The 15,399-nt window shown below is 46.8% G+C and overlaps 1 protein-coding gene across 4 annotated transcripts in view; it reads left to right on the top strand.

Moving 5' to 3' along the window:
* The window catches only part of LOC115090928 (acyl-CoA synthetase family member 2, mitochondrial-like), a 140,933-nt gene extending 139,588 nt beyond the window's left edge, over positions 1-1,345 (top strand). For all 4 annotated transcript variants that reach the window (XM_029600619.1, XM_029600615.1, XM_029600617.1 and 1 more), the window contains exon 16: positions 504-1,345. In XM_029600619.1, coding sequence (XP_029456479.1) covers positions 504-554 — 51 coding nt within the window. In that variant the 3' untranslated portion in view covers positions 555-1,345. The remainder of the gene's footprint in view (positions 1-503) is intronic.
* Positions 1,346-15,399: the final 14,054 nt, after the last annotated feature.

The raw sequence follows: 15,399 nt of genomic DNA on the forward strand, positions 1-15,399 counted from the left end.
ACAGCCAACAGTGCCAAAAACAAATCTTTCATCTCTTAGGCTGCAGTTAGAAAAACAAAACTCTTGTTTGTTTTTTTTACTTTAGTCCTGAGAAGAAAGTGTGCCATGCTCCCGAAAATCCTCTTTCCGACTTCAGCACCTTACTAATCATCTTCAGAATCATCTTTAATCTATGCAGAGTAATTGTATATAATCGGCAGCTGTAACATCTGGACTGCATCGGAGGAGATGTATAAAACCCAGCATGCGTGCACACCTTCCACCCCCCACCAGCATCCACCTTAAATAAATATTCAAATGTGAAATGTAGGAATAGGAGCGACAGAGCCAAGACCTGGGTAGTTGAGCGTGCAAGGAGCCCTGGCAGTGCTGGCCTTTTACTGCTGAGATGGTTTTGAGGTAGTCTTAAGTGCTTGGTTCACAGGAGCTCCTGACATAGATTTTATTTCAGTTTCTTATCTTAAACTAACTGTTTCCTTTCCTCCTCTGGTCCTGATTTTTAGGTTCAGAAATTCAAACTGCAGGAGATTATACAGAAGGAATTGCAGCTCTGACCCCACCTGGAGGAAGATAGAAGGAAGTTGAAAAATCCAACATAGATGATCTCCTCTTCCCTTCTGCCCCATGAATACACATTGTTTTCATTTTTAACCATTTGGAACCTGGGTAATACTGCTTAAACCTCTAGCAATTCTGACCACTCGTGCCAAAGCCTTAGTCATTCTTAAAAAAGACTGCCTTGATCCTTGGAAAGCTGCTTTCTGCATCTGTTTTACCTGAGTCCACAGGTAAACTGAAACAAGCCTGATAAGGCAGAGCCAAACACAGGATCATTGGCTTATTTGTAAAGCCAAATTTAATTGTATTAAATGCATCTCCTGTCTACTATACAATCCTTCTACTTCCAAATATAAACACTTCTCCCAGGGCCCTACTCATGAAGAACTAGATTCATATTCAGCTTTGTACGCTGGTAAAGACACAGCCATCATCTCACATTAGTTAATTTGGGCTGCTCCTGCACAGAAAGCCCCAATGTGTTTGGCATCTGGAGCCCAATAGGGTTACCAAATGACTCTTAGTCCTGATGCAGACTGTGGCAGACCTAGTGTTTGGCCTATTGTGGGTGTGAACTTGATATGTTCCTTTTCCTAGTGAAAGAACAAAATCCAGACTGCCTCAGCCTATATCTTACGACCTAGTCAGCCCTACAGCTTGATGCATATGTTTCCATTTTGTTATTACAGAAGGAAAACCATAGCACAGAAAAGTCATCAGGCTGAATTTAATGACTTTGCAAAATTCCTACAAAATAATAAACAACTGTGGTGGTGGATGCATTTAACCAGCCTCCAAAGAGATGTGGTGGGGGGAAGTGATATCTGAATTCAAGAAAGGGTGGGAAACATTCAGAGTATCCTTGGTAGTGGGAAAACAAGAGAAAAATGGGAGTTCAAGTATGGTACATGGTATTTTAAGTGGGGAAAATGGGTAGATTATCTAAATCTGGGTGTCTTTATCTGCTGCCAATTGCAACTGTTGTGGGCATGGACCCTTGGAAAGAGGTGGAGTTGGTGCAACTTGCAGGGAGGAGCCCTGCAGGTCTCCACCATCAGCTGGCGGAGCAGGCTATGGCTGAGGCCCAACTGAGCTTCACCTATGTTGAACCCTCGGGTGCCGGGGATGGCAGGAGTTAGGCGCAGGCCTCTGTTGACAAGGTGGAGATCCATTGTGATGGATGAGTCACAGGCCAGGGTCCAGAGCAGGTGGAGCAGTCGTGTAGTCAAAGGCTGACAGCAGTCAGGGCAGGTGGCATTCAGGCTTGGTAGAAAGTCAGGCAGTGGTCAGTGGCAGGTGGAGTTCAGTTGCAGACGAGAATCAGGCAGTGGTCAGTGGCAGGCAAAGTTCAATCATAGTCGAGAGTCAAGCAAGCCAATGTCCGAACCAGAGAGATTCATCCGAGGGAAGACAGGATGGATAGGGAGGCGAGAAACAGCACAGACGGGCAAGAGAAGTCACTGAAGAACTGAAGACTGACCACAAGACGAAGATGAAGGACTGAAGAACTCAGGAAAGAACTCAGGAAAAAAGACCAGGGGCTGCCAAGACGAAGACCAAGAACACAGGAACATGCTGAGGCAACTTACTGTACTGAAGGTAGTCGACCTATTGCCAAGACGTGGATTGATGGGAGCAAGACCCTTGTATGGGCTGAAGGCAGAGACATCATCGGGAGATTTCCCATCACAGGTCCTTTAAGTTTGGGGCAGACGTGTGCACGCCTAGAGACAGTATCGGGCAGAGTTGGCAGCATCCTGCCACAGGCGGTGTCGGCCTTTCCAGAGGTCTGGGAGCCACAGAAGAGGTTCACCTAGAGGTCTTTTTTTCTGGAATCTCAAGTCTATATGAATAGCCAGGGTGATAAGTGTTTTGAGGGACGAAGGAAGGTCCCGAGATTCTAGTACATCTTTTATTCTCCTGGATAATCCTTGCCAGAAAATGACGGTTTGGCTATCTTCGCCCCAACCAAGCTCAGAGGCTAGAGTACGAAATTCAACTGCATATTCGCCAACTAAGCGGGTGTCTTGGTGAAAACGAAGGAGTTCCATGGTGGCAGATGAAACATGCCCGGGTTGGTCACAGATCAGGTGAAATTGTTGAGTAAAGTCATCTTGTTCCCACAAGGGAGAAGCCCAGGCAAGTGCAGGGCCATCTAATAAGGAGAAGATATATGTAATTTTGACACAGTCAGAAAACAAATGAGCCAACTATAATTCAAAATGCATATTGCACATGTTGAGGAATCCTCTGCACTCTTTGGGATTGCCACTATACCCCGGAGGTGGTGGAAGTTGAATCTTGGATTCCCCGGTCCAGATGGGTACTGGTGCAGGATTTGCCAGAGCTGGAACTGGGACAGAAGCCAGACATAGGGTTTGTATGATATCTAAGTGCTGAGACACAGTCTGTAGTGAATTTTTAACTTGTTCAAGTTGTTGCTGGGCCTGTTGCATGAACTGGTGCAGCAGACCTATCAATTCCATATTTTGCTCCTGCATCTAATTGGCCAAGGCTGCAATGGTCCATTGCGGGGACACGTTCACCGAGCTCATGGCCTCAGCAATCTGTTGCAAATGATGTGAGTGTGAACCCATCTTGCCGTGGTGCAATTAGCACAAACTCAAGGGCTGGGCCTTAAGGTTTGCGCCAACAAAGGGTAAGCAAATCTTTTCACAGGTCAGGCTATGACAGAAACCCAGGGGCTACGCTGGGGATAGGGCAGAAGCTGAAAGCTTGACAGAGACAAGGTTGCTGAAGACTTGGCTAAAACAGAGGAAGACTCAAAAGTTGGAGCAGAGTAAAGCTTGAAGACTGGAGTGGACCAAAGCTTGAAGGCTGGAACGGAGCAAGGGTTGAAGACTGGAAACAGGGCTGAAAATTTGAAGCAGAACTGAAGCAGAACCGTAACCAGGACCTTTACTGAGGAAAAACTGTGATTCAGGGCCAGGGTTTAAATACCTGGCTGTGTGATGTCATCAGGAAGTGCCAAAACTCAGGATTCCCACCGCAGGGTCCTCATAAGTTGGCGTGTACCACGTGTGCATGGCTAGAGGCAGAAGAGGAGTGGCAGCATTACCCTCCCATGAGGAATGACAGCATCTGGCTGGTGTCTTGGTGAGTGAAGCCGCTCGTTGGACCGTCCTGCGAGTGGTGACTATAACATACTTCCAGACAATAATGTCTAGAATAGGAATCCAATGAGGACCATGTAACAGCCCTAAAAATCTTTTGTAGCAACACAAACTGATACTCTGCCCATGTGGTCGTCTGGGCTCCTAGTAGAATGAGCCCTGAATCCCTCTTGCACTTTAAAACCTTTGAAAATGTAGGTTGATGTGATCACTTCCTTAATGTATTTTGCATTCGTAGCCTTTAAGGCCATCTGACCTTTTTTATGCCCACTAAACAGCAGAAGCAAATGGTTCCACAGATAAAAAACATTGTTCACCTTCAAATACTGCAAAAGTGTCTTACACACATCATGGAGCTCTTCTGATCCATTTCTAGAATCAGACCTCCTGAATAACGGTAATTCCGCTGATTGCTGTAAATGAAACATTGAAACCACTTCTAGCAAAAAAGAAGGGACTGTATGAATGGAAATGCCCTCAGAATTAATCCTTAAAAATGCATCTCTGCAGGATAAGGCTTGCTACTCTGAACCAAGCCTTGCCGAACAAATTGCCATGAGAAACACCACTTTCAATGTTAGATCTTTAAGAAGCCCTTTTGAAGGGCTCAAACGGAGCCATTCTCAATGCCCTCAAGACTAGATTTAGATTCCAAGAGGGAACTAAGTCCTTAATCGGAGAACACAACTTCTTGAGCCCTTGGAGGAAACGAGCCACATCTGGATGAGAAGCCAAGGGACTACCACTAATTGTACCTTGGGAACATTCCAAAGCTGACTCATGTACCTTGAAAAAACTCAGGCCCTTCTGCAAAAAGGGAGGAATGTTCAAAATCGACATCTGTAACAGACGTAGCCCCATCTCCTTACATCAGACTTCAAAAGCTTCCAGACTCTGTCATAGGCTAAAGAAGTCTACTACTTCTGAGCCTGAGGCAACATAACAATCACCTCCTCAGAGTAGCCTTTGTCACTCACCCTTCTCCTTTCAAAAGCTAGCTCACAAGACAAAAGCAAATTGCTGCTTCAATATCACTGGCCCCGCTGCAACAACTGTTGCACATGATTGGATCTCAGGGTCCCTGCTCTTTGAGCAGAATGAGGTCTGCAAACCATGGCTAACAGGGCTACTCTGGAGCTATAAGCACCATCAGCCCTCAGTGTTTCTGAATCATCCGGACTACTAATGGCAGAACCCCTGGAGGCCACTCTTGAGCCAGAACCTCCAGCCTTGCTGAACCTGGTTCCTTCTCCTGCTTAAAAACTGTGGGCACTTGGCATTCCGAGCCATCGCCATCAAATGCATTTGAGAAACACCATCTGGACAGAACCAGGGCAAATGCTTCCTCTGCCAATTCCTATTCTGTAGGGTCCCAGATGTGCTGGCTCAAATAATTCGCTTGGAGATTCTCCACTTCGGCAATTTGTGTTGCTGAAATTGACAATAGATTTTCTTCCACCTACCAGAACAGAAGCTTCATTTCAGTGGAAGTCACCACACTTTTGATCTCCCCTGTCTGTTTACATATGCCAATGCTGTTGCATTGTCAGAAAACACTCTCACATCTTTCCCCAAATCAGGGGCAGGAACTTCAACAGGATTCTCCTGATCACTTTTGACTCTAGACACATCATGGGCCATGCAATCTCCTCTGGATCCCAGAGACCTTGCGTTATCCAGCCCTGAGAATGGGCTCCCGAACCACTGAGACTCGCATCTGTAGTAACCATTGTCCAGTGCTGAACATCCAGCTGCATGCCCTTTGTTGTGGGAGTCTCAGTTTAGTGGACCCTTGGGCCGACCTTTTGGAGACTGGGAATAGATGGACAATGTCTCTAATGAATAGCAGGCCGGGAGGCAGATGTTCAGGTGAGACTAGATGCTCTTCACCCTGGAAGCTGGTACTCCCCTGGGAGGAGCCCGTAGGAGCCCAACTGCTGTGACTTAGGTGGCTTCACCCTTGGAAGCCAAAGTCCCCCCGGGAGAAGCCCGTAGGGGCCCGGCCGCTGGGACTTAGGCGGGTCGTGGATCAGGACAGGTAACTGGAACCAGACTAGGACAGTAACAATACTGTAACTGGGTACGGGTACAGGAACCAGGCAGGAACTGTAGCAGGACTCAGGTACTGGGACCAGGCAGGAACTGCAGCAGGTAAACAGGAACCAAGCAGGTACTGAAGCAGGCAGGCAGGAACCAAGCAGGTACTGTACCAGGAATGGAGTGACGAAGTCAAGCGAGTCACTCCGGGGCACAGCGCAACAGGAAAACGGGAAGCTAACCCGTTGCAAGGCAAGAACTGGACGACCGCGGCCGGCTTATCAAGGCCACGGCGTCTGATGTCAGGAACTGGGCGGAGTCACGACTGGCGGGAAACGGGCTAGAAAGGCGCCCAAGTGGCGCGCGCACGCGCGTGCCTAGGAGCAGGGCATCCTCAGGCACCTTTGCGGTGGCGCAGCCCCAGCGGGGATGCCGCCAAACAGGCCACAAGCCAAGGCTCCGGAGGCGGGAGCAGGTCCGGGAACAAGGAGGTAAGGGCCTGGTCGTGGTGCTCGCGGCCAGGACCGCAACACCCTTGGACTAGTTTTGTATGGAAAGCCACCATACGAGACTGCATCTGGCCTCTGACAGAGGCAATTGGACTTCGTAATCCTGAGATTGAGGAGACCAATGAGAAAGAAGAGCCATCTGCAACAGACGCATGTGGTCCACTGCCCCAGGTACCAAATCCAAGGTTGATACCATAGAACCCAGAACCTGAAGATAATTCCACACCCTGGGCACTGTAAACTGACAAAACTTCTGCACCTGAGCTTGCAGTCTGTCTCATCTCTCCTCTGTCAGAAATACTTTTCCCTCCAGAGTATCGAAGTGGGCTCTCAGGAAACCAGGACTTGAGAGGGTTGAAGCTTGCTTCTTGGAAAATGTATTACCTACCCCAGATCCTGGAGGAGTTGAATAACCCTGAAGGTAATCCAATGACTTTCTTCCTTTGACTTCACCTGAATCAGCCAGATGAGGTACAGATGAACCAGCACGCTTCCCTTTTAGAGTGCTGCCAGTATCACCACCATTAGTTTGGTAAAGGTTCTGGGGGCCGTTGCTAGCCCAAATGGCAACATCTGATATTGAAAATGTTGCCCCAGGATCACAAGACAGAGTAACCTTTGGTGTTCTTTTTGGATCAGAATGTGCAGATACACCTCGGCTAGGTCAAGGGACATAAGAAACCCTCCTTTGCGAATCACCACAATCACTGAGTGAAGAGTTTCATACAGAAATGAGGAACCCTGCTCTGCAGGTCGTGGCTGTGTTTGCCTGTGCTCCTATGTGTCTGCTTTTATCTGACCTGGCATCCTGTGTTTGCCCTTCTGTTAAGAATCTTCTTGTTTATATGTGCTGTGGGGTGAGAGATCTTTTCTTAGATTTAATGTAAGAATTCTCCAAACATGTCAAAAGACACAGATTTTGCCAGGCCTGGTCTTATCCCATTGCATCCTGGGACATGTAGTCTTCTTCTTCTTAGGAAAATTGAAACTACATCATACATGCCTCGAGGGGGAGGACAATGGCATGCAAAACTGACATGGCTTACCTTTTTGACACTTAAGGCAAGGAACTATATAGTCGCCCAATTTTGGTCCAATGAAATAAAAAATTGGCCCCTGCAACAAATCCAATTTCCCCCAAGCTCAGCATGTCAGCTCAAACTCTGTAATACTTATTTAGATTTATTTATTTGATATATGTTCTCTCTTTCAGGCACTTCAAAGCAGATTACATTCAGGTACTGTATGTATTTCCCTGTCCCCAGAAGGCTCTCAATCTAACAGGCTGATTCACTAAAAGTGTGGTACTGCTTTACTGTTGTAGCTCACTTTAGTGAATCAACCTGTAAGTTTGTATCTGAGGCAATGGAGAGTGAAATGATTTGCCCAAGATCACAAGGGATTTGAACCCTGGCTTTCTTGGTTTGCAGCCCGCTGCTCTAACCAGTAGGCTACTCAAAAAAAAACAAAACCCACCCAAAACACAGAACCCCCAAAAAATCTGCAATTGCATTTCTTGTTTCTTATTCAAGCTTGGAACTGTATGACGTCAGGTGCTCTCACTGTGAAAGACTCAAGCATCAGTGCAGATGGCATCTAGTGGATTTGTCCAGAATCCATCAATGAAGGCAAAAGGAAACATGTCTGATATACAGGGGACTCAGTAGTGGGGAACTGCAAGGCCAGTGGTTTGGACAAGGACTGCATTAGATTGAGTCGGTTTCCCCTCACTTGAGAGGTTTGACTTGGCCTGGAAGGTCTCCTGGGAGCTCAGGGCTCTGAGACATTGTCCTTCTTTTTTGCTCTTCTTTTAATCCTGAGCCAAACTCGCTTGCAACCTTCTTCAACTTTTGTTTACTCCCTTTCGTACCCGGCAGAAACAGTAGGTTTTATTCAGCTTTGAGGATGGGCATAAACAGCCATTTCACAGAAAAACATGTAAATCTTCCTGGTTTCCTCTGCGCTGTCCAGGCGATGACTCAGACTCTGAGACCTCCCGCTGGCTCCTGCCATGGAGGAGAGGTGACCTCATTGCAAATCAGGCCGAGAGCTTGGGACGGCTGGTTGACAGCAGGATGTCTGAAAACACAAGTAGGACGGAAGACTTCAGTCTCAGCCCATTGCAATGTGAGGGCAGCTCTGCAATGAGGCATGTTCAGCAATAAATATTAACACCTTTCTGTTCCTCTGGGAAATATCTTTTATAAATCAGGCCCTGTGCGACTGCTCACCGATGCATCTCTCCTTCCTATCCCAGTTGCATCACATTTATTCCTGCATCCCCCTTCTTTGTAAAAGCACAGTGCCCATGCCAGTTGTATAACACCCTTTACCCCCAGTGTGGGCATATTTTAGATACTGCAGAAAAGTAAGTGAGAAAAGTGGGGGAAATCCCTCTAGGAGGGGGTAAAGTAGCCTGAGAGGGGGATGGAGGAAAAAAGGAACTGGTTTGTCCACTTAATGGGGCCGATGCAATAAATATGTGCAGAAAGCGGTCGGCTGAACAGTCAACGCCCGCTTTCTTAATGCGCCCCAATATTTAAATTAGGGGGTCACTAATGCGAACCGATCGCACAGCCAGGGGGTTCAGGAAACAGATGCTTGTCATTTGAGCTTCTGTTTCCTGCACCCCACTGCCAGTGTTTTTTTCCTATTTTTTAACTTTATTTAATTTTGTTTTTCCTCCTACTTAATATCACAAAGATATTAAGAACGAGGCAGTACAGAAAAACAGTTTTTTCTGCTTTTCTGTACTGGTTTAAGGAGCAGGTGTTAATTGCTGAGTGCTAAATGTGCGTCCTAGACCCACATTTCTTTTTTTTTGCATCTGGAGTGAATGCTAATAGCCTCAATCACATGCATTTGCATGTGATTAGCGCTATTAGACTCACTCAGCGTTGGATGCGCATTGAATAGGGGATTCATTAGTGCCTGTTCAACCCATGTCCCACTGCGGGTTGTACAGTGCGCTCGGCTGAGCGCACTATATTGCATCGGCCCCCTTTGTATTTAAAAAGAGATTAGTAGGACAAGCGATGAGGTGGCAGTAGAAGAGGCAATAGAAGAGGAGGAGGTGAATATTGGTTACCATGGGGTTGATGGAAAGAGATTTGCGGTTTCTCTAAGATAACACTATGTACGTCTTCAGCCGAGTAACTGAACATCCATAATAAGCACAAAGAGACTTTCTTTAATTTATTTATTTAAAATTATTTATTAGGGATGTGAATCTTTTTTGACGATTTAAAACAATCGTCAGATATATTTTAAATCGTCAAAAATCGTTAGAGCCGCGATACAATAGCAATTTCCCCGATTTATCGTCAAAAAATCGTAAATCGGGGGAGGGGGGAGGGCGGGAAAACCGGCACATCAAAACAACCCTAAAACCCACCCGACCCTTTCAAACAAATCCCCCACCCTCCCGAACCCCCCCAAAATGTTTTAAATTACCTGGGGTCCAGTGGGGGCTTTTGGCAAGTCTTGGGGACCCTCCTGACCCCCACAAGACTTGCCAAAAGTCCAGCGGGGGTCCGGGAGCAACCTCCTGCACTCGGACCGTCGGCTGCCAGTATTCAAAATGGTGCCGATAGCCTTTGCCCTTACTATGTCACAGGGGCTACTAGTGCCATTGGTCAGCCCCTGTCACATGGTAGGAGCACAAGATGGCGTCGGCCATCCAGTGCTCCTACCATGTGACAGGGTCTGGCCAATGGCACGGATACTCTGTCACATGGTAAGAGCAAAGGGCCATCGGCGCCATTTTGATTAGTGGCAGCCGACGGCCCGGGAGCGGGAGGACGGCCCGGAGCGGGAGATCGCTCCCGGGACCCCCACTGGACCACCAGGTACCTGTAAAAAATTTTTGGGGGCGTCAGGAGGGTGGGGGAAGCTAAGGGGTTAGTTTGAAAGGGTCGGGTGGGTTTTTTGTTTATCGGCTCGGGCGCAGCCGATAAACAAAACCGCGATCGGGCCGATGCAAAAAAACCCACATGTGAACCGGAATCCGAACCGATTCCGGTTCCGATTCACATCTCTAGTTTCCACACACTCAGCTGGGCCTTTCCAGAGTGAACTAGGATCAAGGAATTCCAACATAATAATCAGCAGGTTCTCTTCTAGAGAAAAGTAGCTTTTTTTTTTTTATCAAGGCCTGACTGTAAAACCATAAATGTCTGCAATTATTCACCCTGGTATTTTTTAAATTAAGGATGGTGAGATTCCTTAAATATGTTCTTTGCAGAGAAGACTTTAGAACAGTTGGTAAAAGCCTTTGTACTAACAACTATTACTTATTGCAATTCCTTGTATGTTGGGTTACCCAAATATTGCATTTGAGCTTTACAGGTTTTACAAAGTGCGGCAGCAGGCATGGTGGTGTCTTGTGTCATGCATGAGCATATTTCACCAGTGCTGTGTCAGCTTCACTGGCTGCCCATGGAGCAGCATGTGGAATTTAAAGTACTAACAGTTATACATGGCTCAAGTCCCTCTTTCATCACAGACAGAATAGAGGTTTACGAGCCTTGCTGTTCTTTATGTTCTCTGGGCAAACACCTACATCGAAACTTCGTAAACCATTGTGATGGCGAAACCGAACGACAGTATATAAAACTCGATAAATAAATACAAATTGTTCCATCTTTGAAACTACAAAAAGAGTGTTCTCCATAACGGGACCATCCCTTTGGAATAAGCTCCTGCTTGAACTACGTACCCTGGTAGATTATAAATAGTTTCAAAAACAGTTGAAGGCATATTTGTTTTAATATGTTTTGTTTTATTATTTAAGTATGTGTTTTATTGCTTGTAATTTTATGTTTCATGGTATATTGTATCCTTCTCAGTGGGGGATTCTTTTTATGAGCGGTCGATAGATGACTGCAACTCTCAGATCTGAGGCAGCTGGTCAAAAGGATTGAGGCACCCCTATCGGGGCTGGCCACTAAATACCACTAACCCTGTATCTGTGTACTTACAACACACTTTAGTCCTTGGGGAATTCTGCGCTACTGCGCAGAATTTGAGCAGAATTCCCCCCCTGCGCAGAATTGCCATTTTCTGCACAGAATGGCCACGGGATGCACTCTGTTTGCAGCGAAGAAGAAGGCCTGGGCGCGCCATTTGCGGCAAAAAGGGAGGGCCCCCGTGTGCCGCAAACAGCGTGCACTCTGCTCGAGGCGAAGATGGAAGGCCCTCATGTGCTGCGAACGGCGTGCCCGGGCCTTCATCTTCGCTGCGAAGGGAGCGCGTCCCATGGGACGCGCTTCATTCGCAGCATGGCGGTAAGAGAATGTGTGTGTGAGAGAGGGGAGGGGGTGTGGGGGAGGGGAGGGTGAGAGAGAGCAGGAGGGTGTGAGAGAGAGCATGGTTAGTAAGGGGGGATGCTTGAGTGTGGGTTTCAGAGAGGGAGCCTATATGAGGGGAGGGGTGTGGTGGAGCGGAGGGTGAGAGAGTATGGGAGGTAAGAGAGCAGGGGGATGCTTGAGTGTGGGTTTCAGAGAGAGGGAGCCTATATGAGGGGAGAGGGTGTGGGGGAGGGGAGGGTGAGAGAGCATGGGAGGTAAGAGCAGGGGAGGATGCTTGAGTGTGGGTTTCAGAGAGAGGGAGCCTATGTGAAGAGGTTGTGAAGGAGTGTGTATGTGTGTGAGAGATTGGGAGCTGGTGTGTATGAAAAAGGGATCGTGTGTATGTGAGGGTGCTAGCCTGTGTGAAGGGATTGTGTATGTGTGAGACAGAGCCTGTGTGAAAGGCTGCATGAGAGAGAGACATAGGTAGCCTGTGAGGATGTATGTGTGAGAAAGAAAGGGAGCTTGTGTGGGTGTGTATGCAAGAGAGAGGGCCCTGTATGAGGGGATGTGTGTGTGTGCGAGAGAGTGAGGGAGCCTGTATGAGGGTGTGTGTATGTGTACTAGAGAGAGGGAGCATGTGTGTGGGTGAATACAGCAGTGGAGCCCTTTTGGCTTATCCTGGAGGGGTCTCGGAGAGTTTCTAAGGCTCCAGGTAGGCCCAAAATCCAACGCAGGAAAAATACAACCACTCTCTGTGCCTTCCAAATAATATTGCCCCCAGAGCCTATTTCAGAGCTCTGCTATAAAACCTCAGGACCAAGCGTATCTATCCATTACAGCTCTGCCAGTGGGAGGGCTGTCCATGAATGGATGATCCCCTAATCATTTCCCTAACTGCATTAGGCTTTTACAGGACCTATTAGTAACCCAAGAAGTGGTCTGGGTTACAGGAAATAACTTTATTACAGAAATAAGAAAAAAAGGCCAAGGTTTTCAGGAGTAATCAGGACTGTAGATCCTTGAGAGTGACTTGAAGCAAGTATTGTAGCCTACAATACAAACTATAGCTGAAGAACAACAGTAGAGCACAGTTTCTTGTAGCCAGCATGAAAAATACCACCAAACAAGTTATAATATGCATGAGCTAAAACTGGGAAATAGTGGGTCTCTAATATATGGAAATCTATGCCATGCATATTCATTGTGGATCTTCTGAAAATGCAGGTTTGGGATGCCTTGAGTTTATCTGAACTAAATGTCTGAAAAGGCACAGTTAATGCTCAGGCGCCACCTACTGTTTGGAAATGAAAATGCTCACACAGGTAAAAAGTAGAAAAAAGGTCCATAAGTATCGTACTCATATGTACTCTCACAGAATTTGTTTATAACCCTGCTTCTAACAAAAACAGGGGGTACTATAATACAATGGCAACGGAGCAAGTGAACAGGTCTTTTTGGTTAACATACCAGATGTAAAATCTTTTCCATTTACCATTACAGGACTTTGAAGTTAGTTGATGACTTTCTTGATACTAGCAGAACATACTTTATTTCCGGCAGAAGCTTTAGCCTATTCATTATTTCCCCTTCAATATCCATGCTGTTAAAGCTAAGGATTTTAGATTGCAGTGTATAAGATTTCCCTGCTGTTGCATTCTAAGGTTTGGAAAGAGCAGGAGTTGGATTGGTGGTGCTATTGCTACTGCAGGAGATTTTCTCCTGGACCGCGACGAAGTAATGTTCACGTTCACGAGGCTACATTGAAGTGTAACCGAAGACAATTTGGCACACGTAAATACAGTCAGGTTCCTGAAGCAGCACAGGATGTGAAACGTGCACGTCGAACTGTACTCTGGAGTGCATTTAAAACTATTTGGAAGGGTTGCACCCTCCACGGACATTGATTCTTGAAAGGAAGTATCTCTGTCAAAATTTTTACTTAAAAAGAAAAAAAGTAAAATAAGCAAAATACAAATTGAAAACACATGGGTAAAATAGTGACCAATGATTAAAGAGGATCCCTAATGCGGCTTGAGAGCAGATATGCCGAAAAGCTTGCGGGATGGTATGAGAGTCACTTACTCATGAGCACATTGAATGATTTATGAATCGGTACTATTTATGTCTATTTGAAAAATTCTAATAACCTAACGTATTTAGATAGTATTACACTTTGTAGCATTACCAGGATTACCCTCTGCTACTGAGTTAGCAAAACTCTTCATTAACACATCTTCTGTCTTCATGGGATGCCTAAACATATCCTATTCAACAGAGGAGTGCAATTTACTGCAAAGTTTTGGAAAGCATTAAGTAAAAAATTTGACATCGCCTTGGACCTAACCTCTGCCTACCATCCTCAGTCTAACGGTCAGACTGAGAGGATGAATAGGACACTGAAACAATTTCTGCAATCTTATGTCAACTCTAGACAGAACGACTGGGCTGAATTACTGCCTTGGGCAGAATTTGCCATCAATTCACATCCTGCTTCTTCAACAGGGGTCTACCCCTTTCCAGCTTGTCTATGGGAGACAACCATTACTTCCGCTGCCAATTCCATTGTCAGTAGCCTCTCCTGCTTCCCAGGCTACCGCAGCAGAATTATCCCAACTTTGGAGACAGACGAAGAAGCTCCTCCTTAAAGCAGGACAAAAAGCAAAGAGAACCTATGATGCTCATCATCAAAAGGAACCCCAGTTTCAGCCTGGAGACAAGGTTTGGTTAAGCACCAAGTACCTCCGACTTAAGCTTCCTTCTGCAAGATTTGCTCCTTGCTTTGTGGGACTTTCACCATCCTTCGGCGATTAGGAAATCTAACATACAGTCTAAAACTACCTCCATCAATGAAGATACACAATGCATTTCATGTATCTCTACTAAAGCCAGTGATACTCTCCGAGTTCTCCAGGAAAGAACCAGAGCCTATCAGCCTGGACACAGAAAATGACATTGAATATGCCGTAGATGACATCCGTGATGTACGTAAAAGAGGCAAGACATGGGAGTACCTCATCTCTTGGGAGAACTATGGTCCAGAGGAAAACTCCTGGGAACCACTGGCCAATATTACAGACAAGGAGATGTTACGTGAATTCCACCTGGCACACCCATGCAAGTCCAGACCACCTGGAAGAGGTCTTGGAGGGGGCCCTTTGAAGGGGGGTACTGTTGCGTCCGTCGGTCACAGATGGCTGCGACCGCTCTGCCTTACCTCTTTTTCTCCCCTTTCACTCTCTTTGAGCAAGATGGCTGCCTCCGGTGCCGAGTGCCTCGGCATTTCCAAACCAGCATGGGCATCACCATCCACCATGCTCACTCCCGTGGTCTCTTAGGGCATGAGCGCCCACATCTCCTACGTTCAAATACACGTCATGGCGGGAACCTCGGGGGCGGCCCCACAGCATGACGTCAGTACCTCTGGGTATATCTAGTCTCCGCCTCCGCTACCACTTTGAGTTAGCAAAGACTTCGCTTCACTACTCTGACTGCTCTAAGCTGCACGCTTAGATGCCGCTTTTACACTAAGGGCCTCGCTCCAGTAAGAAGTTCTAGACACCCGTTCCTCGGGGGTCTCTCGCTTCCAACTTCCCTTCGTGGTTCCTCACTAACTAAGACAACCGCTCCTCAGGAGCCTTTCTCTCTATTCTACTTTCAGGATATTGGATCATTGAGTACTCGCTCCTCGAGGGCCTATCTACCTTTATATCCTGCACCACGGACCTTCAGTCCCACCATTTTACCACCAGGAAGATGCCTTCATTCTGTGAGTACCTCTACGATCCGGCACTCCAACTCCACCCACCAGCTGCGGCGTTACCCACACTGTGGGCTCCCGCATATCGTGAGACTATACTTCTGAGCCTGTTG

Source organism: Rhinatrema bivittatum, chromosome 4 (assembly GCF_901001135.1).
Source record: "Rhinatrema bivittatum chromosome 4, aRhiBiv1.1, whole genome shotgun sequence".
NCBI classification, from domain to species: domain Eukaryota; kingdom Metazoa; phylum Chordata; class Amphibia; order Gymnophiona; family Rhinatrematidae; genus Rhinatrema; species Rhinatrema bivittatum.